Here is a 26,844-nt window from a genome sequence, read left to right on the forward strand (position 1 = left end):
GAAACTGAGGCAGAATAATTCAGGAAAACTAATGCAGGAAAACTGAGATAACAAAAGGACTGTGATGGAATCTCTCAATGGCTATAATAATTAAAATTAGTTAAAATGGACACATCATTGTAGCGGATATAGATAGGTATAGTGTATACTTGGGCTACTCAACTCACAGACTATTACAATTAGAAAGGAGTTTAAAATTTAATGAATCTACCATTATTATAGGGAGGACGAAACTGAAACAGAGAGATTATGAGTTGCTGATTGTGTACTTAATGACAGAACTTGAATTTAAACACAAAATTTCTGACTTTTTTTTGTTTTCAAAATAAGTATATTGGGTTTCAAATATTAGAAGCAATCCAGCAGATCACCTAGTTTGTTGGTGTTACAGAGCTTGGTTTTGCAAATGTGGTGTTATATACATCTTCATTTGTTTATCAATCCATTCATTCATTTATTAATTTACCCAGTTCTTTCTCTCTCTCTCTCTCCCTTCCTCCCTCCTTTTCTCTGTCTTGATCCCTCTCTCTCTTCGTCTCTCTCTCTCTGTCTTGGGTCTCTCTTTCTGTCATTCTCTGTCTCTCTTTTTTTTCCTCTCCCCTTCTTTCCCCTACTCTTCTCCCCCTTCCCCCCTTCTCTCTGTCTCTTTCATTTCATATGCAAATGACATTTCTTTGATTTTAAAGGAAATCTCAACAAGGATCATCTAAATCAGAGATGAGTCCTCTGAATCATAAGATAGGATATATAATACTTTGCAAATTTTAATTATAAATATGTAAATATTAGCAATTAAAGGGGCAATCAGGTAGTGAAATGGATAAAATGTGGTCTTTGATGCTTATGATCTGTGTGATACTGGGTAAATCATTTAACTTGTGTCCTAGTTTCTTCATCTTTGAAAGGGGAATAAATAATAAGAGCCTCAATTTCCCAGAATTATTGTGAAAATAAAATGAAATATTTGCAAAATGCTTTGCAAACCTCAAAGCACTTTGGAAATATGTATTATCATTTTTATCATTATTATTATTCCCTAATCTTTCTATGGCCGAACTTTATGTAGGAAGTATGCCAAAAAGCTTCTGGCAGTACTTGGTAAATATAATCTTCAAAGGATCTCTAATTTATTGGCCTAGGTACTCCTCGACAGAAGCCATCTATATTCTCTCATCCTGCAAAATTACTATCTCCGAAATTGGAAATTAGTATGGCAGAAACTAGGCATTGACCCACACTTAATACCGTACACCAAGATAAGGTCAACATGGGTTCATGACCTAGGCATAAAGAATGAGATTATAAATAAATTGGAAGAGCATAGGATAGTTTACCTTGCAGACCTGTGGAAGAGGGAGGAATTTATGACCAAAGAAGAACTAGAGATTACTATTGACTACAAAATAGAAAATTTTGATTATATCAAATTGAAAAGTTTTTGTACAAACAAAACTAATGCAGACAAGATTAGAAGGGAAACAATAAACTGGGAAAGCATTTTTACAGTCAAAGGTTCTGATAAAGGCCTCATTTCCAAAATATATAGAGAATTGACTCTAATTTATAAGAAATCAAGCCATTCTCCAATTGATAAATGGCTAAAGGATATGAACAGACAATTCTCAGATGAAGAAATTGAAACTATTTCTAGCCATATGAAAAGATTCTCCAAATCATTATTAATCAGAGAAATGCAAATTAAGACAACTCTGAGATACCACTACATACCTGTCAGATTGGCTAGAATGACAGGGAAAGATAATGTGGAATGTTGGAGGGGGTGTGGGAAAACAGGGACACTAATACATTGTTGGTGGAATTGTGAACACATCCAGCCATTCAGGAGAGCAATTTGGAACTATGCTCAAAAAGTTATCAAACTGCGCATACCCTTTGATCCAGCAGTGTTTCTACTGGGCTTATATCCCAAAGAGATATTAAAGAAAGGAAAGGGACCTGTATATGCCAAAATGTTTGTGGCAGCCCTGTTTGTAGAGGCTAGAAGCTGGAAAATGAGTGGATGCCCATCAATTGGAGAATGGCTGGGTAAATAAATTGTGGTATATGAACGTTATGGAATATTATTATTCTGTAAGGAATGACCAACAGGATGAATACAGAGAGGCTTAGAGAGACTTACATGAACTGATGCTAAGTGAAATGAGCAGAACCAGGAGATCATTATATACCTCAACAATGATACTGTATGAGGATGTATTCTGATGGAAGTGGATCTCTTCGACAAAGAGACCTAACTCAGTTTCAATTGATCAAGGATGGACAGAAGCAACTACACCCAAAGAAAGAACACTGGGAAATGAATGTAAAATGCTTGCATTTTTTTCTTCCTGGGTTATTTCTACCTTCTGAATCCAATTCTCCTTGTGCAACAAGAGAACTGTTCAGTTCTGCATACATGTATACAGTGATATATTCAACATGTATAGGACTGCTTGCCATCTGGGGGAGGGGGTGGAGGGAGGGAAGGGAAAAGTCAGGACAGAAGTGAGTGCAAGGGATAATGTTGTAAAAAATTACCCAGGCATGAGTTCTGTCAATAAAAAGTTATAATAAAAAAAGATTACTATCTATGTTATACTCCTAAAAATTCTTTTCAGAATTTTCACAGTTTGTAGTGTTGTTTCTCTGAAATTAGTTTACCAGTCAGCAACTGGAAAAGATAATGAACAAATGGGGATTTATGTGATTATAATGAAATGATACTCTTTGCCATTTTTCTGTATCAAACTACTTAATCCTTTCTTTGTCCAAGAGAAGTCTAGTGAAGAGAGAGAAGCAGCCCAATTTCAGAATCTGTTATTTTCAGATTCTCCTCTTCTGGATTCTAGCTGAGCTTAATGCGACACAGTTATTTTCTTAAATTCCTAAATATTTTCATTCCATAACATTACCTGTATGGCCCATTAATAAGAAACAAACAAAAAAAAAACTAAGACATACAGTCTTTCACATCTCTAGTCCAAGACATGATTATAAATTCATTTTTATCTTTTTTTGAATCAACTTTTTTGCAGGAGTTTAAATCAATACTATAAAAACAGATGAAAGGCAAATGGTTGTGCATATATGTTACTGGAGCATGTAAAGAGTGATAGCTAATTATTGCTTGATACATAAGCATAACATACTACTACAAATGAAAAACAAAATGAAACAAAACACTTTGGCACAAGGTTAAATGACAACTTTGAAAAGTCTAACCTTTATATGAGTATTTGTTTGTATGTTAAATTTTACTCTTTTAAAGATTTATTGTACTTGTATATTTCATTTTATATTGTATTTAATATTGATTAAAATATTCCTAAAGCTGTTAATTATATAATTTTGCTAAGTTTTTCAAAGAAATGTAATAAATATCAAAAGACCCTTGCAACAACAATTCTTCATTATCAAATAACTAATCATCTGACAAATTTTTATTAAGCATCATTTTGCATCAAGTATTGTATTAGGTTTTGGGATACACGTATAAAGAATCAAACAATCTCTAGCTATGATGAAGGATGTTTACATTCTGGTGGAGGAGACGACAAACACACAAAAACATATGCAAGATAAATGTAAAGTATACAAATAGAAATGTTTCAACCCTACTATAACAATATTGTGGATGAGGAAGATTATACTTTTTTTGATACAAATTATACCCAAAAACCTCTGCAGAAGTTTAGACTAAGGGAGGAAGTTGAAATAAAACTCAATGTTTCACTCTTGACCTTGTTGAAAAATGAGACTATTTACTAAAAGTAAAGATAAAACATTTTGTATATTTAAAAAATATCTGCCTGCCATTTATAGATTTTTGAATTCTGTTGCATTTGCAAAAATTCTAATTTATACTTGTGAGGAAGAATTATTGGCAAGTTAATCATCAAAATTCAATATGAGTTTTGTGTTTTATGAGATCCAGATAAAATATTATTTAAATAGGATCTTTCTTTTCCTTGTATAAATAAAAGTTAATTTGTAAGCTTAGTGCTTTTGCTAAATCTTTTTTAAAAGACTGGGTTTTGTGGCAATAGGCATCTGAAGATCATTAAAATACTGTACAATTTCAGGAGAGCAAGATATCATCACTGCAAACAATTCCAACTCACAATAAATACAGTTGAGGCTTATATTAATCCCTTACTTTATATGGTTCAATTTTACTGTCAAAATCAGTTTCTTTCAATTAAATCTGTCAGTTTGTTCAGGAGTCTATCTCTTGCTGAAGCAGCCATTGTCTAAAAAGCTTCCCTTGCCATTTTCATTGCCTTGTCCACATCCTTCTAAGATGTCAAAAAAAAAAAAAAAAAAAAAAAAAGCTAAGCATAGAAGTCAACAGGCATCACACAAAAAAAAATTAGCCACATCCAGTTCTAATGGTCTTGGGATGAAGAGAGCCATATGTACCTACAGAGAGGACTGTGGGAACTGAGTGTGGATCATAACATAGCATTCTCACTCTTTTTGTTGTTTGCTTGCATTTTATTTTGCTTCTTATTTTTTCCTTTTTGATCTGATTTTTCTTATGCAGTGTGATAATGGTGGAAATATGCATAGAGAATTTGCACGTTTTACATAGATTGGATTGCTTGCCCTCTAAGGGGGGAAAGCAGGGAAAAAATTTAGAACACAAGGTTTTGCAGGGGTGAATGTTAAAAATTGCCTATGCATTTGTTTTGAAAATAAAAAGCTTTAATAATAATAAAAAAAATTGGCCCCCAAACATATATTGGTGGAATTTCATCCTAAGAAGTATGAAATGCTATTCAGGTAAAAAAAAAATATTAGGGGACATTTCATAGAAAAAGAACAAACACTATGAAAATTTTTACTGATTTTTGTATTTCCCAGATGTTGACTTACATAATTTCACATCAATAGGATCACAGATTTTTGTCTTGGAAGAAACTTTTTAACATCCCAATTCTAGTTTTATGTGAAAAATTTCCCTTGTCCTAATGTTTTATATTGTGAATCTGCAATGAACGTTAAAAAAGTATTTGGCTGTGGGATTTGAATCCAAGTCTTTTGAGTTCAAATTCAATGCTGATTTCATGACATACTGTTTCATCCCTTATTCCAAACCTTATTGTTCTTTTGAATGAAATTCTTAAAAGACAAGACCTTGAGTTCTTCAAATATAAAAACGTCACATGGGACATAACAGTAGGAAGATGTAGATGTTGGTAGGAATCTTGAGGATGGGCAAGTGTATCAATGTTAAGCAAAAGAAATCCTTATTACTCTTGTTTAGACCAGAGCTTTCCAATAATTCCATTATGATCAAAACCAACTTTAAAAGCAGCTGCTCTTCCTCACGGTTTATAGGGGTGGTACAATGGGAATGACTGTAGGATTTGGAATCAGGGGACTTCAGTTCAAGTTCCAATTTTACTATTTGTCACATTTATAATTTCAATGACTATTTAATCTATCTTCATTGTTTCCCCATCTGCAAAATGAGGAGGATGAAATAAATGTTCTGAAATCCCTATGAAATTTTGAGTTCCCAGAGAATATAAATTTGTAAAGTTTCACTGTCAACATTTCTCTTGACATTGCTCTATATTCCTTGCTCATTCTCCTCCACATCCTTCAACATGGCAATCAAGACTTAAGGGAGATTAAAATTCAAAAAGTAAACACACTTTCTTTATGAGGAAAAGTTCAGGGACCCGTGCCTTAGAGTTAAAAATAAAATACTAAATATGTCTTACATTATATGAAGTTGAAACCTCTACGATGAAGATCTTTTCTTAAAATATCTTCATGTAAACAGTGTTATGTAAGATTGTTTTAATTAAACTGATATTGATATTACAGTTAGGCAGAGTGAATGGTTATTACTTTATTGAATGCATTGTTTCCAAAGGTAATGAAGATTGTTAGAGGACAGAGTACATCTGTTTGGTGAGTTAACATGTGTAGCAAATTTCAATTAATGATTAACAGAAAGAAAAGTAAAAACCACCAAATGTTCCTTTCAATTTTTTTATGGCTTAAATTCTGCAAGAATCATTTACCAAGAGCAACTTATGACTGTTCTAATGCTTAAGAGATCTTGAGTCCATTTCCATCCTGAAATTTCAGGTAGAAAATATTGATCATGTTTATATGACAGACAGAAGGCATATAGCATGTTCTAGATATATATATATTTTTATCCTGCTAACGTAAATAATCAGGAGAAAATGGCAGCTGTAAAATCCTTCATGATTTAGAGTAAGAAATGCTCAGCCATTGAAGATATGGAATGACATCCCCTGAGGTATCCTTAGGAGTTCTTCTCAGAAATCTTGATTGTGACAGTCTTGACTTCGGTGTATTCATGGAGTCCATATTCTCCCCTAGAGGGTAAAACAATTCAAAACTGCATTTGAGATACTGTTATCCATATGCTATATAAGCTATGTTTCAGTATGAATTTGGACCTGTTCATTAAGGTATAATTAAGGTAAAAGAGAAGATAGGATGGTGGCTATAGGGCAGTTCTGCTTCTGACTCATGCTAGCTATGTGACCATGGACAAGCTATTTGATATTTAAGTGTCTTAAATGTCAAAGAATATAAATTAATAATGAGTTGCTGATCTGTATCAGTAGAAGGTATTTTTATATTTGAGAATTCTCCATAATCACAAAATACCAACTATTGAACCTTCACAAAATGTTAGAATTAATGCCCTCAGGAGCATTTTAACTTCTCAGAAACATTAAAAATAGAATCAATGTACTTATGTACTAATATACTATATATATGTATATTATATGCTAATGTACTATGTAGAAGCACTTTAAGTTATATTAATGACTTTACTATAAAGTCATGTAAAAAGTTATAGCTTTTTTGGATGCCCAGCTACCTTGTTTTAGAAATTGCAAGTTTAACACTAGTTTTCATATTATAGTTAAGTAACACAGGTTCATCAGACACAGGGCTGAAGTTTTAGGAAATATTTCCAAAGTCAAATACAGGGGAATATCCAGTTACACAAGTAACTGTTAGAGGATGGAGACTACGACAAGAAATGAGAGAGCAACATAGTGCAGAGGACAACTGGAAAGGAGAGGGACCTAGCATATGGAGAGTCAATCATGCACTTTCAGTGGTCAAAGCCCCTGTTTGTGCTATAAGAGCCGTGAGTCTGTTCTTTCTCCCAGAGCTTACTTTCCACCTCCAAATTCCTGACGAAATGCAGGCTTGCAACCAGTGAGCCAGAGAGCATGGGATCATTTACAACATGGGGAAAGTAAATATGCCTTTATTTGCCAATTGACACCTGATACAAAGTTCTACCCACTAGTTATATCTCAAGGGGAGATGGGATTCCAAAAACAAGTAAATAGTGTACAGGGAGTTTATCTTTATAGTACTCTAAAAGTATATTACAGTTATGATCGACGTACTGTTAAAATATCATGAGATTAAAGGTGATCATTTGACAAATTTAACACTGAGAACTTCTAATCCTCTAATCCACAAAATGGATACAGCAAAACCAGAAGCAATAAATACTTCTAAAAAGCAAATACCATAAAAATTTTACAGGGTAATTAAAATCTCAAGCATTTATTGCCAGCCAACAATATTTCATAATTATGTTTATCTTGTTGACTGGCATGAAAAGACCTTTGCTAACTTCTAAAATTTGGGTGTATCTCTACACACACACACACACACACACACACAGATATGTACATACACAAACATGTTTTGAAGTCAAACAAGACTTAAAATTTTCTTGATATTTGTTGTTATATACAAAACAGCAGAAAATTAAAATCCAACTTTTTCTTTAGAAGTGAATTCAGTCTCCCTCCAAAACAAAATTAGACACACTTTATGTAGATATATCCTTAACTCCCCACAAAATCATAGAGTTAATCTGAATCTATCCCCTCTAATGAATGACTCAGGATTAACATTAAAAGACTTTATACTCATTCTAAGAACTTATTTGCCTTGTTTACATTAGTGAAAGAAAGGGGCTAAGTCACACTTTGGATATTATTCCCTATTGTGTACTTTGCATTCTAGCCCAACTGATCTTCCCATTCTTCCTCATACCCAACTTTCCATCTTCAATCTTCATAACTTTTTACTGGTTGTCCCATTTTCCTGAAAAGCAATCATTCCCTATTTTTGCTTCCTATAACCTCTTTGTTCATTTTAAGATGTAACATGTGGCCTTTTAGATAGAAACCTTCCTGATTCTTAGGTGTTCTAAGCACACAATGCAAAGTCTATTATTTTAGGTTTTTTCTTTTTTTGATAATGAAAGCTCATCCGGTTACAACTCTACTTATATTTACAGCCTTTTCATGCTATTCTTATATTGTTTTTGATGAAAGCCTAGATTGTAGAACTAATACATGTAGGTTGAATAGTGGGGTTTTTTTTGTTTATTTTTGTTTTTAAAATAAAACTATATATGAATATTTAGGGGTCTTAATTTCAACTGACTAGTTGTCCTTTTTCAAGTTTGAAAATCATGAAGTTATCCTACACTCTTCTAGTATTTTCCAAAAAACACATCAGTTAAAAGTCACAAGCTTGGATCCTGTGGGAATTCAACCAACAATACTATATGTAGCTTGAGCCAAAAAATTTCAAGAGACTTCTTTCTCTTTGAGCTCTTACTGGAGAACTTACTGAAAGCTATTACTTAGTTTAGAAAGAGATTTCTGTTATAGGTTGGGAATGCTTTGCACTTTTTTATCTGTTATTGATTTCATTGTGCCTTGAAGTTGCTAAATAGTGCAATTGTGATTATTTCTGAAATGATTAGTCTATCCTATCCTAATCTTTAAGTTCGTTGGCTTTATTTACCATTTAATTTTCAGTTTTTTTCAGATTTCTCATGTGTGATGAACTTAGAATCATATCATTTTAGAACTGGAGAGGACTACAGAGTATATCTACTCCCATCTCTTCATTGTTAAGATATAGAAACTATAGGAAAGCTATGCCATTCTGTTATTTCATGACTACTCAATTAATCCAAAGAACATTTTGAAGAGTATACAGCAACGGCTTGGCAGTAACACCCAAAAGAAGATCCAAGACTTGGGGCAGATAATGTAAGAGAGAAAGTAGGAGAAAGAGAAATGGGGAAACACTCGGAAGCAATTTTTTACAAATGCATGTTATTCTGAATGTCAGCTAAAATTCTACTTTTGATGGAGTATAGATATTTATTTTGTGTTATGTCAAGCTGCATTGTGACATTAAATGGGCAAAACCTTCAGTGGATAATAATATGCAGTAGCTACTAATTTAAATTGCATTGGGACATGTAATTCTCAAACCTTTCTAAGTCTTCTCTATGCTTTGCTGAAAGGATATAATAAATAATAATTCACTGAGAATAGCTTGGGATTATTTTCATTTTTGATACGAGTGGCTAAGATTATTAATGGCTGATAAAACTCGAAGACAATTTCTAAATTGCATTTAACAATAATAAATTACAATAAGATATAGTAAATACATACACACACACACATCCTCTCATTCCAACAAGTCTGTAATCTATGCAAAGACATAATATAATTCACCATAACTGTTGGTATTGTTAACTGAGTTAACTTTTATAATTAAAATAATAAGGTTACAGACTTAAAATCTGTGTTCTCCGATTCATGAAGATATCAGGGAACTAGTGGAAAGTTCATTTTAAATAATCTGTTCCTAAATAGGAAGTTACATGTATTTGGTCACATATGATTTGCCTGATATAATAACAATATTTTTGTAAGAATAAAATTATTTCTGAGAAGTTAAAAACTGAATAAATTTGATGAGTTCCCTGATAGTAATAACCTGATAGGTTATTGACAGAGAAAAGCTAAATGACTGTAAACAGTCTGGAAGTCAAGCTACTCCTAAAGGTAAGCAAAGAAGAACACTAATAGGATTGTAAGTGAACATTTTGATTAGACCTTTTGTTACCTTTAAGTGGATTCTTATTATAGGCCTAACTCAGTAGAATTCCTAGCTGAATTCTTTATATTAACAAAACTATCATAACCCCACAGTTACAGAATCCAATCAGAAAGCTAAGTTATGATGTCAAGCCATGAGGTTGTATTTCCCCTATATTCTCCATATCTTACTAACTTGCTAACTCCCTTTTAGGGTTAGTCTAGTTGCTAAGTGTCACAATGGGTAACTTTTTAGGATTCTAAAATTTTTTAGGGTAAGCCTGCCAGTAAATGGCATTACCCCCTTGCAAAACTTCTTTAAGAATTTAGCCCACCTCAGGGAGTTGAGGGTTCATTAGGAACTTGCCATCCCTTACATCATCTTTCTCCTTAATAATGTTTTTCCCTTGTTAACTGCTAAAACCCCTTATTTTTACTGAAAACCTTATATGGATTTAACTCACTCTTAGGAGCATAATAAAATCTTTATCTCTTGATTTGGAGAAAGTTTGAGCCTACAAATTCTCCTGAGGTAGCTTGAAACATTGGCTTGTTACTCTAATATACTTTTGGGATCCAACACTCCCAAACCTCAACATTTGGTGGCTAACCTCCCAAATTTAAAGCTGAGATTTTAAAATGATATTGTAAGTGATTTATTTTAAAAGTTGTCTAATATAGTTTCAGAAAGAAGTAAAAGTTATGCTATTGATGGTTTATGAAAAACTCTTTTGAGGTAAATTATAATAGCACATAGAGAATTTTCAGAAATGAAGTTTCCTTTTGTATGGTTTTAACCCTAAAGATTCATCCATATGCTTTGAAAATTTGGACTGAAATATAATCAGTTCCTTCAGTGCTCCAATCCTATATAACTCAGGAACATGTTGCTGAGAGAAGTTTTGAACAGTTAAAATAACCTCTGATTTTAAAGTCAAAATTAGTATATTTTTCTTATGAGTTGTTAAAGAAAAATAAGTTGTATAATTCTTTAAATGCATATACTTCAATTGCGATTTCTATCTGTTGTTTAGAAACAATGTGTATAGATATATACATATATATGTAAATATAAATATTTTGCATACTCTTTTTCATACTAATCTGCAGAATCTAAGATTCAATGAGCTATTTGGGCTAACAGATTCCTAGAAAGAAGAAGGGCACATGATAAAAGAGAGATTCTGAATTTATTCCTGAGTTACCAATAACATCAAGTAGTGTCATGAAGATAAATCTCAAATAACATATAATGTAGATATGTCACATAAAATGACAAAATAATGCTTTACTTACAATTCTCTCCCATTTCCAGACATCTTGAATCCACCAAAAGGAGATTGAGGGGAAACCACAGAATAGCAATTCACCCTGCAAAGAGAGAGTTTTTACACTAATATTTCAGCTTAATTCAATTGGCAATTATTTGATATCTAATATGTATGAGGTTAATTTAATTTGATTTTTTGGGAGTGGAGGGAAGGAACAGAGGGGAAAGGAAAGCAAATAAATATTTATTAAGGGCTTACCTTGTGTCAGGCAGTGTGTGCTAAGTACTTTATAAATACCTCTTTTGATTTTTGGATCCAACCCGTAATTTCATTGGGATACAGAACTATCAGTGAAAAAAAATTTCTCTACCAAAGCAGATCTACACCTGCTCTGCAATTTATAATTCTAAATTGCCTCAGGACACTTCGATTAAATGACTTGTCCAGAACTATGGATAGTATATGTCAGAAGCACACTTTTACCAAGGTTTTCAAGATTTAGAGACCATATCTTTATTCAAGAGGACAAATTATCTCTCTAGGAGATTCACAGTAAGTAATTAGTATAAAATTTCTAGGTTTAGATGAACTAAAAAGGTGAAAGCATTTAACCCTTTAGCTATTAACTTTAAAGTAATTTATATATACTTCAATAACTCAATGGCATTGCTATTTCATCAATGTGGTATTCCCTCTATGAGGAGAATATATTCCAACCACTCATTTTACAGCCTGTGTGACTCTCAAGTAGCAAAAAGAACTTATATTTTTCTTTGCATTTTAAAGGATAGTAACAAGAGAAAGTCTTTATTATTCATAAACTATGCCATGAAAACTTAAAGAATATTTACAGATGTTATTAATACAGCAAGTAAAGGCATAGTTACCTAGACTTAAAATCTCATACCTCTCAGATGAGTATATGGACACCTACTTATTCTCTGGACTCTCTCATTTTAACTTGTTCTCTTACTGAAGGGTCTAGGTTCTTACCACAATGGACTGCCAAATGTGGTTATATTAAAATTCTCTCAAGATCTGGAATATTACCAAGTTTTAAGAGAGAGAAATTTTCTATATTCACCATGTTAACTCTAGAGCACCTATTGATGCATTTTAACAATAACATCAGAGATACCAATATATTAAAGCAAATACATGAAAAACAAAACAGTAATAATAATAGTAATGATGTTGACAATGATAATAACTAGCATTCATATACTACTTACCATGTGCCAGTTACTGCACTAAGCATTTTACAATTATTATAACATTTGATCAATTTAATTACAACAACCCTGGGAGGGTAGCTGCTATTATGCCCATTTCATAAATGTTAAGCTGAGGTCAAAAGAGTTTCAGTCATTTGCTTGGTGTCATACAGCTTGCAAATACATGAGGTCACATTTGAATTCAAGTCTTTCCGACTCCAGACTGTATTCTATCCACTGAACTACCTAGGTCAACATCCCACCAAAGTTCTCAGTTTCTGTTGGAGAGAGCGGGCATATACTTAAAAACAAATTGTCAAGAGCCCGTGGTTTTTAAGTAACTCAAAATCTGGGCCTGTGGACTAGTGTTCTCTTTCCTTCTCAGGAATCACTCTAAGTTTCTACAACATAATTTATATTTTTAATTCCAGAATTTAGTACAATATAATAACATAAAAGTAAGTGCTTACTAAATAATATTTTCTTTGCCTAGCCTTCTAATTAGTTAGGGCCCAAATACCATGCCATGAGAAAGTTGGCTGAAAAAGGCCAAAATAGGTAGTCTATATGGCAATATTGTCAACTTGGCTAATTAGGGACGCAACAGAAAGGTACAATTAATAATTTAATCTGATTACTTCATCTGGAAGGCATACAACACACCCTGTTATCACAGGCTATCATTTTAAGTTTGTCATCACAATAAGCACGAGAGGAGAAAAATGTTTGATTCTATATTTGTGCATGATGTTTAAGAATCAAGTTAGTGTGTAGTCCAGAAACAAATGTTCAATTGTAGGAAATTTAACAATATCCAAAATTAACAATACACTGATGAGTTTTTCCTTAAGGACCTTTTTCTAAATATCAATAAAACTTACATCAACCTTTGATAGAATAATGATCCATGAGATAGCCAACAATAGAACCATGGATTTTTTAGTATTTTTAGGGACCCTGGATTTCATCTAGAATAACCCTTTATTTTACAGATGAGGCAGCTGTAGTTCCAAAAACAAGCAGAAAAAGTCTGTATCTCAGTAGCCTACCCAGTTTGAAAGGGCAAATAGATTCCCCCCCCCCATATATCCAAGTTTTTCTCTCAATGTGATTTGAGATGCAATAGAATCTCCTAAAGTCCCCATTGATGATGGTTGACTTACCAGACTGTTCCAGCTTGAAGGGCAGAGGAAACTGTGATAGCTTTATCAAGATCTTTGGTGCAAATGCCAGCTGCTAAGCCATAGTGGGTATTATTGGCTCTTTTGATCACTTCATCGATAGTTTTAAATTTCATAATTTGTTGAACTGGTCCAAAAATCTGTTCCATTGAAAAAAAGAGAGGAGAGGAAAAAAGAGGGAGGGAAAGAGAGGGAGGGAGAGACGGGGAAAGAGAGAAAGAAGGAAGGAGAGGGAGAGAAGAGGGGGGAGAGAGAGGAGGGAGGGGAAAAGGAGAGAAAGAGAAGGGGGGAGGAAGGGAGGGAGAGAGGGAAAGGAAAAGGAGAGAGGAGGAGAGAGAGAAGGTGAGAGGAGGAAAGCATATAAATATGAATCAAATCAACTTGCCTGCTTTTGCTGTTTGGAACTGTTTTTGTTTATTTGTCCCTTTAGTTTGGGGTATGAACTGGAACTTGACAAGTTTTTTATGAATAGATGTTTTACTAAAATGACACATGACATACTTTGGAGTAAAATGGTTCCCATACTCATGTGTCAGAATTATGTCTATGGCAAGTAATTTTATCAGCTAGACTGTAGGCACCTCAAGATCAGAGACTGGCTCTAAATTTATATTTATTTTCCTAATGACTAGCATAGAATTTGGAAAATAGAAGCATTTGATAAATGCTTATTTAACAAATTTCTAATAGAAAACAAGTCAGGAGGTACCATGTATATTAGAGAGAATGCCAGAATCAGAAGACATGATTTCTCATGTTGGCTCTGCCACATAGGATCTGTTTGATATTGTGTGAATCACTTTGCCTTTTTCAGTCTCAGTTGACGTTTCTGTAAAAATGAAGAGATTAGAATACAACCTCTAGGGCCTTTTCTTGCTTTATATCTATGCTCTTATACTTAAAATTTATTGCATTTATATCAGGAGTCAAATGTGAAGTGAGGATTTTTTAAATTTCTGGTTCCTGCTTTTAATATTTGATGAAAACCTACTTAAATATCATACAAATTTTGGTGTAATTTTAAGCTGCTAGCAAAATTTAAAATTGCACTAAGCCTTTAATACTCTTTAGCAAAAACAAGTCACAGAAGCTAACACTGACCTGAAAGAAGGTTTTCATCAGGGTATGAACCAATTTAATGATAAATATTTTGTCAGACTGAGCATGTTTTATGATCTATTATGTGTAGCCAGGAGTCACTTGACATGTTTTGACACTGATGGAGAAAAAGATTTGGGTAAAATGAAGGAGTTGACTAAGTGTTTAGAACTCAGTTCCTCTCTTTCATCTCCTATGGTCAATGAGTGAATGGATATCCGAATAAAAGAAATCATTTTGCTTATGAGTAAAATGATCCTGAGTAAAATCATTTCTCTTTGGGTCTCTATTTTCTTCATCCTAAATTAGGGACTAAATGATTTTTAAGGTAGTTTCTGGCTCTACCTCCCATAAGTCCTATGATCTTACCGTATCTGGATATTCCTCCCTACTCTACTTGTGGTTTTAGAGTTCAGTTGAAAAATCATGTACTTAAATAGAGGTTTTTAAAAAATGGAGATGTCACACATTAAGTTATAGGAGCAAATGTGATTAATAAATGTTAATAATTCAGACATTACTCTTTATTTTACCCTTTTAAAGCATGCAAACACACACACATTTTTGTTTAGGACTTCCAAATATTTGCACCTCTTAAGAAGTAAAAAAAAAAAAAAAGATTTGTTCTAGCAATGAACAGAACAGATATTTAAGTAACTGAAATCAACTTGGGTTTTTTGTTTTTCCTTGACACTTACCTGTCAGGCATCCTATTACAATTCTGAAGCATTATCTTGGCTATTTCCCACTTCCCTGCTAGAGCTAAGCAACTGGAACACATCATTGAGAAAGAAGTGGACTGAGACAGGGAATCTATTCAAATATTTGTGAACCTCAAAGAATGGTCCAGCTTGAAATGCCTTTAATTTGGGTTGGCACTTGTCTGTAACTTGACCTGCCAAACTTTGAGTGTATTTTTCCATTCACTTCCTCCAGTTTGTTATGAAAAGGAATGGACAGAATGAGCTCGATTCCTCCTTCTTCCCTGAGCTAACACTGCCAAAAAAACAACTTGTGCCACTTACTGCCTAATTGCTCTGAAGGCCCTCTCCACGCCACTGCACACTGGATGCATGATGTCCCAGAAAAATTTAGCTCTGAGAATGGGCATTCTCACTCCATTATGGCTAAGGAGAGTTTGTTAAACGAGTGTCTTGATTCTTGGTAATTGCAAAATCTTGCCTATGGCAAGGGGTGCGAGAATTGGTTTCAGGAAAGAAAGAACAATAATGATTTTGAAGACTTTTCCCTGTTGCAAGTTTCCTTGCTCAGTCCTCAATTCCTTGGTCCTAAAGAGCCACTTCATCATGGCTTTCCCATCATTTTCACCCCATTGAAAGTATGAACTCCAACACGGGGTGCCAAGGCTTTGAGAGAGGAAATCTTGTTTTCCTAGGACTTAGGTCTCCATGACATTTTGCAGCTGTCTCCCTACTATAAGCCTATTTTATGACAATCTCCACTCAAATAAAAAGTTGGACTCAACCTTTGACTACCCTGATTGTGAGAGATGGGATTTTGACCCAACTTATTGAACTCTATATATCCATGCTACTTCCTGCATCTCTTTCCAAATAAGTATTGGATCCCCACCAAGTATACTTTTAACATTCTTTAATATGTTGTTCTTTCCCATTAGAACATAAGTTTCTTGATGGCAACTAAAATATTGCTTGTTTGTATTTCTATGCTTAACATTTGCCACAGTGCTTGAAATTTAATAAATGTTTAATAAATGCATATATTGTCTTTGTTAGTCAGTTCTGCCTGTTTTTATTTAAAATAAAATCAATGGATTTCAAAAAACATTGGATATGTGTGGTATTAAAAAAAAGTTATCAATGAGACTAAAAATAGTAAACATGAACAAATAATATGAGTAACATATTATGTTTTTAGGTGTTAATTTTATGCTACAGACCTTCCATTTTAATTCATGTCTGGTCAAAAAGCATCATGAAAAAAATGGACTAAGAATCCATAGGTATTTAATAATTCTTTAAACAAAAGTAGATAAATTATTTTCTCAAAGTAAAGTTATTCCTCTCTGAAAGAGAAACAAATACTTATACATGGCCATAGGCTTTTAAGAGTTGAAGATAGCTGCAATATAGATTGAATGTTGGAAAGGGAAGCAAAATGAACATCAATGGCAGAATGAGCTGATACAGAGACTTCATAGATAAAAGTCAGAAACACTGAAATTCTATTCCCTTACTTTTCTCAACCAGCTCCGATATCTCAAACAAGTCACTATGCATTCACTAAGCCTCAGTTATTTTATCTGTCAAAAGGACAATACCACTAGTGAGTGAAGTAACACTAATATATAAAGGATCTGTGATTTTTACCAGTGTTAGGAATTTCCTCCAATAAAATCAGACTATTGCCAGATTACATATGACTTAAATAGATGTGTTCTATGGACTTGGCTAAATCTGGGTAAGTGACATGTTTCTATGACTAGTATGTATACAAATCAAGATTTTAAAACTAAGTTTTTCTGACTAGGAACCTAAATATTTATCCTTAATATCATGATATCTTTGAAAGAGAAAGGATAAAAGGAGATTAGAGATTCAAGTATTCTTTGAAATAAATGTCCTTTATGAGGACATGACATTGAGAAATGTTGACAAACTGGTTCTCTGAAAATGAGGACTCCTTACTAATTTTAGGTTTGTTTTGCACTATTAAAATTTTTTTTATAATTTTTTAAAGTTTAGTCAGTCAACAAAACAACAAATCAAACCACACTATGTAAGGTTTGTGGATTTTTTTAAGATGTAAATGTTTAAGATGAACATTTAACAACTGGTCTCACTGGCATATACCTGGAAGATATTGATGTTACCATTAGCTACTCTATTCTAAGGCTGAGGAGCAATATTATCCTTTAATGAGATTCTTGTAGTCCAATATAGTGGCTTTTTTTCTTTTGGTTTCTGCCATATATAAAGATATTAACAAACTGGAGAGGGGTCAGAGTAGTTCAGTGGAAATACCATTCATTGCTTTTGGAGTAAAAGATTATGGGTTTATAACACACTGGTTATGTGTTATCTTGAGCAAGCCGTTTACTCTTTCAAGCCCTCAATTTTTTTATTTGGAAATTAATGAGATGTTAAAGTCCCTTCCAATTCTAGGTCTATATGAATTTATCATCCCAAAAAGAATATGATCCAACAAATAAGGTAATTTAAAAATAGATCTGTGGGGAAAAAGGAGAAATAAATAGGATGTTCTTAGTCTAAAAAGGAGAAAACTAATAACTTTAAGAATATTGTTTTTATCTTATGAGAAAGATATAATTACTGTGTTCTGAAATGATTGTTAATAACCAATGATTTGGGGAGATCTAGAGTTCCCTTCTCCGTTTTTTCCTAGAGTTTTCATTTGATAATAATGAGATTGAATTAACTTTCTCCTCAATCTTTTTCAGACATCACCCAACTGTATAAGGAATTTAAGTAGAGGAAACCATTGTGCTCTGCACCAAAGCTTCTTAAATATGGATCATAGCCCCATAAGAGGTCATGAAAAATTTGGCAACAGAAAAAGGTATGAAATATCCTGACAAGTTTTAATTCTTTATGTAAAAAATAAATAAGCACATCCATCTCATTAGTATGCAAAATTGCTTTTACCTTTAATAAATGGTAAAATTATGTTTAACCAAGAATTATTTTAGAATAAATTTCTTTATGATTTATTATCAATAAATATTTGATTTGTATAACTATTTTATATATCTATTGATTTCATATTTCATATTTATATTTATACAATCTGCGGTTGCTAAAACATTTCTTAGGTGAAAAGGAGTTGTAACTGGAAAAAGTTTAAGAAACTCTGTTTTACACAGGAATAGGTTGGGGATACATTCTTTGATTAGATTCCCCAAGGCAAGACATAATTAAAATTACAACCCTTCATTACAATAGGTCCACCTCTCATTGTAATATTAATTCTCTTTAATTGTTAACCAATCAGAAGTAATTGTAATCTTTAGGAACATCAGTTATTCCAAGAGCATGGTAACTGTGAGTTCACTGCCATGATTATCTTGGGCATTGGAGAGAGGCACTGGCCCATTTCATTGGTAATATGCTAGCATTATTAATAAAATGATTACCCAGAAATTTTCTCCAACTTTTTAAACTTCATAATACTCTACATTTGTGCTAAATTATATATGTATACATAAATATATGTGTGTGTATGTGTATACACACATATATACAGAGTGGCATATATCTATCTATAGCTATATATCTATAGATAGACACAAATATGGCACTCTGTAATCCTTAGACTATTATCTAAATGCTAGCAATTATCATTATTGTTATTTGATGGAATAAGGGAATTAGATTGAAAATGAAGCTGAAACTTGAGTTGAATACAAGTATAGTCAGGATGATGAAAATGTTCATAGATGCTATGAATTCTTTCTCTCTCCAGACATTACTACAATAAATAATTTGTTTCAGATGGCTTAGTCATCTGCAAGATAATTTAGGCATAATATAGTTTGAAACTGCCATATGATATTTAGTAATTATTATCAGATGACTGAAGTGTTCAATATTCCTTAGCCTAGATGACAATAGCTATAATTTTATCAGTAAGACAAGCCAGGTTAGGTAAAATACAGGAGAAGATTAGATTCTATTGGGAAAGTTATTCAACCAGTTGTATCTTGAAAATGGACACTTTGTGTACAAGTGGGTGGACCAAAAAAAATAATAGTAATAATAACTGAAGGAACAGAATTGAACTAAATTTTTTACCTCTTCTTTGGCGATACGCATCTCATCAGTAACATTGGAGAAAACTGTGGGCTGGATAAAGTAACCTTTATCTCCCCATGGTCCTCCTCCACATTCCAATTTGGCTCCTTCCTTCTTCCCACTCTCAATGAGGTCAAGTATTTTTTGATGCTGCTCTTTATCAATCTACATGAAAATATGAAGGGCAGGAAAGGGAGGGATAACAGAGCAGAAAGAAAAACAAATAGTTTCCTTCAATTTGTGATTTAAAAAAACCCAAACAGAAAATAGTTAAATATTGCAAATGCCATATCTAAATAGCTTCCTTGACCTGAACATTAGTGTTTTTTTAAACTCTCTATTTGCAAATCTTAAAGTATTACATCAATGTAAGTTATTTTTGTTACTAAAATATTTGTGTTGAAATATCTTATGCCTAGTTAATTTAAATGAATTTTTGACATCTGGATAAAATAAAGACAAAAAGATGTCCCCTCTTAAACCATCTTTATATGACTGTTCTTCAATTACTTTAGAATGTATTCATATAAATGTAATAAATTCTAAACCATCTTGTACTAGGAGCCTTGGAGAAACAAAATAATATAATTTTGTTCAATTATAATTCAATCAAAATCCATTTTAATATGTTTTTAAAAACTAAGGAAAAACTCTAATCTTGGTTTACTTTTATTTGGTTAAAAAAATTTCGTCATGTAGAACTAGGCCTACAATTTAGAAGGCTATTTGTTCCCAATAAATTCACATTCTCTCCTGAAATCAATAAAATTTAAGGCAAAATTCATCAAGAAAAATTTAACCTGGTAGTTTAGACTGGGAAGACTAGTTTTCTCAGGCCAATTACTAGGTGATAGCCAACAAAATATAAACATAATTATTGTCTCTAAGCATTTTCTCTGGGTAACTATCTCTTGACATCATTTTGGGCCATTGAAGTTAATCTAAATAAAAAGAATTTGATAAATGTTCAGATTTTTTTTGTTCAGTGTTTCAACATTTATTTTTATACAAAGAAAAAAATCAAATTACCTAAGTAAACCAGAGGTTTTAAGAGTTCCCAATTATTTATGTATATGTTTAGGGGGAAAAGGGTGACAAAATAAAAAAAAAAGTATTATGTAGGAGAAACAAGACTGAATTTGGAGTCAGAAGACTCAGATCAAATTCTAGCGCTACTACTAATTTGGTTAACTGTAAGGTATTCACTTGACCTTAATTAGTTTTAGTTTTTTCATCCTAAAAACGGGATAACTTGTTCATAAGGTGTTCTAAGAAAAGTGCTTTTAAGTTCAAAGTTAGTTTTCAAGAGAACCATTTTATCCAATCAACCAATCAATCCATCAACAAGCACTTATATGTCACTAAGAGGCAGTATGGCATAATAGTTAGCTTACTTTAAAATCAAGAAGGCTGATGATCAAGTAAATCACTTAAAATATTAGTGCTCTAGGCAACTGTTTATACATATATATAAAAAACTAACAGTTATACACACACACACACACACACACACACACACACACAAGACTATTATAAAGAAAGTGCTGACCATTTGTAACCAGGGAGTTTTCCAGTTCCATCAAACTCAAATAGAAACTAACCATTGCAAGCCTCATGTTTACTTAGAAAACCACAAATAGACATTATCCACATTGCACTGTATTTTTATTTGTTTTGCTAAATATTTCCCATATACATTTTCATCTATTTCTGACCACACAAGGGAGTTTTGCAGATTGTTTGTGACCTGCTGGCTGAGAGTTTGACACCTCTGCTTTATACCATTGAAATCCCAGGTTTAATGCCTATTCCTTCTCTACTATGTACTAAGATCTGGAGTTACAAATGAAATAGTGTCTGCTCTATTTTCTTCACTGCAACTTAACAATAAACACTTAAGATTTTTGCTTTTTTTCATTTATCTTGTTTATTATTATCAACAGATTTTTTTCAGTGTATAGTTCATTTCACTCTAGTAAAGTGCAAGTGAGCCAATCTAGTTTGTACTCATGGGTCTGGCTGGGAAAAGAATTCTCCTATCTATGGATCCGGGAACAGCTTTCCCATTCTCTTCTGACACCCACAGTATAATGATGTGCAGATCAACATCCTAAGTTGCACTGATCTCAAGTGTCCCATTTTCCAACTCATCACTGTACAATCAATGAGCAGGATGATGTGATCATAGATCTGGAGCTTGACAAACCTGAGATTTCATCTAGCACTTGCTAAGGTTATATATTTTCTAACTGTGACACTGGACAGATCACTTAAGTTTGGTAGGCCTCAGCTTCATCAACTGGGACTGTACTGATAAATGTTAAGGTCTTTTTCTATTCTGCACCTGTGATTTTATGACAAATGTACTGATTTTGTGGATGAGAAAACTGAGGTTCAAATTATATATGGTAGATCCAAGGCATGCAGGTACTAAGAAGCAGAAATAGGAATCAAACCCAGTACTTTTTAAAAACATGTCATTTCTGTTCCTCCATTTCCTAAACTGCATCTAGAGTTCTGGTGCTATAGCCAGGAAGACTGAGTTCAAGTTCATGAGTTCAAATTTGGCCTCAGACACTAGCCGTGTGACTCTAAATTGCTTAATTCTTTGCTTTAGTTCTCCATCTGTAAAAATAAGCTGAGGAAGGAAATAGCAAATCCTTCCAGTATTCCTGCCAAGAAAGCTCCAAATGTAGTCACAAAGAATCAGGTATGACTGAAAATGACAGCCCGCATTGATCTTTTCCTTTTCTAAAGTAGACTCAAGGTTCCTTGAGTTTCTTGAGGACAGGAAGTAGAGAACATTGGATTTAGAGTCAAAAGACCAGAGTTCAAATCTCATCTCTGCCACTTAATACTTGTGTGACCTTGGATAAAGTACACAAGCTTCTAACAAGTAAAATGAGGGGGTTAGACTTAGCACTTGTCTGGCATATGGTAAGTGACATATAAGTATTTATTCCTTTCCCTTCCTCTATATGTCTTTTATATTTCATATTACCTAGCATAATACTGTAGCATTAGATGTTTCCAATAAAACATTCATTTTATTGATTGATTCATGATAATTAGGATCCTTACTTCCTGGCAATTATAGTTTTGGTTTGATGTAGGGAGTTTAAGGAACTCTTAGTAAAGAAACTTCCCCTGCTGATGGAGGTCAGTGGCTTGTATGTAATTTAGTGTGAGACATTTATGTAGAAAGCTAAGAAATGCCTTTCCTAGGACTCACCAACATTGAAAGCATATTAGCATTATTAAACAAATTACTGCTATGGGACACATCATAGGAACTGGTTAAAGTTAGAGGAAGAAGGTAGAATGGGATTCCCAATGGAAGCATATGGAATGAGAGAAATCAAAGTGGAATTGAGATTATTTTGAAGGAAGAAATAAGAAAAGATGATGAAGAAAGTTGAGAATGCCTTGGACCTCAATTCAGCAAACCAACTAAAATTAGATTTTTTTTTTTATTGAAGGTTGAGTCCTCATTTTGTTCTGTCCACTTCTATGTCTTCTATCCCTGGTAAAAAATTTTTTTGAAAAGGTTTGTTTTTTTTTTTAAATCCCCATGCTGCTCAAAGAAACTAGCCTGACCCTGGTTAGAAGCTATGCTTAGAGGATACTTTACCCAGCTCTTAATGACTTAAATTTATTGTTTGATAAGTTCACAGTGAATCACCTCTGATAATTTCTTGCAGTCAGATTATAACAAAGCTATCAAACATTTATCTTTTGTTTATATATCATATAAAAAGAGAATTAAGAGCTGACCCAATCAATTGGGAAATGAAAAAAACAGGTCAAATATTTCAAGTAAATTAAGTATCTTCATTAGTTCTTTCCCTTATGGAGAATAAAAGGTTTAAATTGTGTGAAGTACTGGGGTATTTAATTTTTTTTTGTCTCAGCTTACTTCTTGGTTAAATGAATAACACAATTTTAAAATTTCATTATTTTTTAGGGATTAAGGTCTAAAAGTATAGGATTTTATATTTGAACCTGGAAGTAATAGAGCATCACTGCAGTTTACTAAGTAGAGATATGATTTGATGAAATATGAATTTTAGAAAGATTAATCTGAGAGATGAGTAGAGGATGGACAAAAGTCAGGAAAAACCTGAGAAAGAAGGAAAGTAGCAGTCCAGGAATGAGATGAAGGTCCGTACCAGGGTGATGGCAGTGTCAAAGAAGAAAAAGGAGTATATCGGAGAGATATTAGGAAGATGAAATTAATAACACATTGAATATGGTGGATGAAAGAAAATGAGGAGTTGGGAATGATACCTAGGTTTTGAGTCTGGGTGACTGGGAGGATTAGGAGGTCCTAGAAAATAATAAAGAAATTCAGAAGAGGGAGAATTGGTGGGAAGTAGAAGTTTTGGAGATGGTGAGTTTTAAATGTCTAAGAAACATCCAGTTTGAGAAGTCTAAAATGCAGCTGGATGTGTGAATCTGGTAATTAGGAGGGAAATTTGGGCTAGAAAAGTAGAACTGACAATCAACAGCACAGAGAAAATAAATAAACCCAAAGCAGCTGCTGAGATCTTCAGGTGAAATTGCATAGAGGAGAAGATATGCAAATACATGCTGCCAGCCCATACCCTGAGATTACAGGAGGAGAAATAATAATAATAATAATAACAACAATAGTATTTATACAGCACTTGAAGCCTGCCTACTACCTGGGAAAAGGAAGTTTTGTTTCCTGCCCCAACTTGGGAAATCCTGCCTGTGCACATCTTTCCAATCTGTTTCAATCTTGTCCAGGTAAACAAGAAATATTAGCATCATACTTAGTTCCTTCTGGATCCAGAAAAAGGCCATAGAGACAAACTTCTTTCCCTCGATTGATTTGTTTTCTATTTTATTCTTTGTGTATTCCTTTATTACCAACCTGAGGGCCTTGCTGTACTCCCGGGTTCAGAGGATTCCCCAGTGTGTATTTCTTGGCACGTTCTACACTCCTCTTCACAAACTCATCGTAAATAGATTCTTCCACAAAAAGCCTTGATGCTGCAGTGCAGCACTGGCCCTGGTGGAAGAACAAACCCTGGTGTGCAGTTTCCACAGCATTATCCACTGTAAAGGAAACATCACCGAGGTTAGTCAAAAAGAACCCATTTCCAAAAGATGATTTTTTTTTTCTCAAGAGAAAAGGAAGTATCTTTCATCCTTAAAATAAATAGTAGATAGCCTACATTTCTCTTAGGACTTCATTGACACTGAATATTTGTTTTGGGGAGTGCATTGAATCTAAGTGAGAAAAAAGCTGAAATGACTGTACAAGTCTCCAAGACTCAAAATATCACTTATAAAAGACTCAAGTAATTGCTCTCTGGCAACAGTAAAAGAGACAACTAGAATAGAATCCACAGTTTTCCATTTCACTTACAATCTTTTGATCTTGCTCCCCAGAAAGAAACTTGCACAATGCTTCAAAAAAGTGGGTCCACAATATGGCCAAAGGGCTACTTAATTATGTATATACTCTGAGCTAGCAATACCACTGTTGGGGCTGTATCTATCTCAAAGAGATAAAACAAGGGGGAGGAAGGACCTATTTGTACAAGGGTATTTATAGCAGCATTTTTTTTGTGGTGGTTAAGAACTGGAAATTGAGAGGATATCCATTAATTGGGGAGTGACTGAACAAGTTGTGGCAAATGATTGTAATTAAAAATAATTGTGCTATAGCAAAGGACAAGCAGGATGCTTTTAGTTTTATAAGACCGTAAGACAACTGAAGCATAACTCGATGCTTTTTAGTTTGGTTCAGTTGATTATCTTCCATAAGTAAAATTTTTGCCTGTTTTATTCTTATAGTGATTGAGATAGAATGTAAGTCCTTTGAAGGGAGAGAATGTTTTGGTGATTTAGTACCAAACCATCAAAATGCTTTGCACACAGAAAGGATTAAGGAAGAGAAATGTTCATTGATTTGAAAAAAACAAAAATAAACAAAAAACCCCAAACCAAAACAACATCTGAATGATCTAGCTAGAAATAATTTAGCTTATTGTAGAATATTGATCAAAGATTACTCTGAGACATAATAAAAGTAAAAGAAATGTGAAAATATTAATTATACTAACTGTCAGCATCAGCAAATACAATGCAAGGGCTCTTTCCCCCGAGCTCCAATGAAACCCTCTTCAAGTTGCTTTTCCCAGCAGCCTCTTTAATTAGGAGGCCAACCTGAAAGAAAACATAAAGAAAAAGTTGGTTCCCATCCATAGTCCTTGGGTTTCTAAATCCTGGGCATTTCATAATGTTTCCTCATTTAATTTTTTTTTTAAATTTACTCAGATGGGGAACTGGACTAAAGGATTTCTGAAATCGTTCTCTGTATGGAAATTTTATGATACTATCATCTCCTTTATTCTCTAGGTTTACTATTCACATCTCCTTTTCACTAACACACAGTAGGGGAGCAAAATTGAAGGAAACATTTGGAGATATCTTTTGCTTGCAGTCAACTATTTCTATATTTTATTTTGCTGTTTAAAAGTCACAAACAGTTTCTTTTGTAATGGTTAACATTCAGCAAGTTGTTTTCCAAACTTAACTTTGGTGTAAGAAAACAGAAACCTCACAAAATGCCAATTTCCCTATTCTCTACATAATTTTCTTACTTAAGACAAGGAATCATCATTTCCCTAAATTACATATTTCCTTTTTTATTTCAAAAGTCCTCAATAGGGCTAATTTTTTTTTTAGTGAACATTGATTACTAAGCAGTCAGCATCCTCTCCTATTACATAACATTTTAGTATATATAATTTAAACTAGAATTAATGGTACATTTCTGATCCTCAATGATACTAAACTGACTAGGTAATAGATGTTGGAAGTGAGAATGAAACAGAGATATTACAACTTTGTTTAATGTGATTCAGAAAACCATCCTATTGACCTCTGATATAGATTTTCAAATATGTAAGTGGGCAAAATATTAGATGTCCCCAAGTGCTGCTTTGTTAACTGTTACTTGCCAAGATTGCTATTATCTGAAGTACCAATATATTCAACTTTTCAAAGGATAAGTTTCCCTTCTCTATAAAACTCTGTAGTAACTTCCTGACAGGATTTATGTAAGGGGTAACTGAGATAATTTATGTAAAGCATGGCATGAACTTTACATGTATTATGCAAATATCAGGTATTGTAATTTTAGCATCTAGTGAGTCTGACGAATAAATACCATAAAGCTTTGAAATAAAAAAAGCTTTTACAAAATGACATAGAATGAAGGAGCATAGTGAAAGATCTGAATTGCTATTATATTTTTTAAAAAAACATTAAAATGGATATATTACTGTATTTGATATAGATGGATATTGCATGTATTT

The 26,844-nt window shown here is 33.2% G+C and overlaps 1 protein-coding gene across 2 annotated transcripts in view; it reads right to left on the reverse strand.

The window, feature by feature from the left end:
* Window positions 1-26,844, reverse strand: part of LOC127562589 (aldehyde dehydrogenase 1A1-like) — a 136,029-nt gene that overhangs the window by 83,710 nt on the left and 25,475 nt on the right. Inside the window, exons 8-13 of one of the 2 annotated variants that reach the window (XM_051998456.1) lie at window positions 25,588-25,690; window positions 24,390-24,574; window positions 19,493-19,657; window positions 13,584-13,741; window positions 11,232-11,306; window positions 5,846-6,359 (exon numbers count right to left, since the gene is read on the reverse strand). The exons of the other annotated variant lie outside the window; for it this stretch is intronic. Coding sequence (XP_051854416.1) covers window positions 6,287-6,359; window positions 11,232-11,306; window positions 13,584-13,741; window positions 19,493-19,657; window positions 24,390-24,574; window positions 25,588-25,690 — 759 coding nt within the window. The 3' untranslated portion in view covers window positions 5,846-6,286. Of the gene's footprint in view, window positions 1-5,845; window positions 6,360-11,231; window positions 11,307-13,583; window positions 13,742-19,492; window positions 19,658-24,389; window positions 24,575-25,587; window positions 25,691-26,844 lie in introns of those variants that run through there. 2 annotated transcript variants of the gene reach the window in all.

This window comes from Antechinus flavipes, chromosome 1 (assembly GCF_016432865.1).
Source record: "Antechinus flavipes isolate AdamAnt ecotype Samford, QLD, Australia chromosome 1, AdamAnt_v2, whole genome shotgun sequence".
In the NCBI taxonomy this organism is placed as follows: domain Eukaryota; kingdom Metazoa; phylum Chordata; class Mammalia; order Dasyuromorphia; family Dasyuridae; genus Antechinus; species Antechinus flavipes.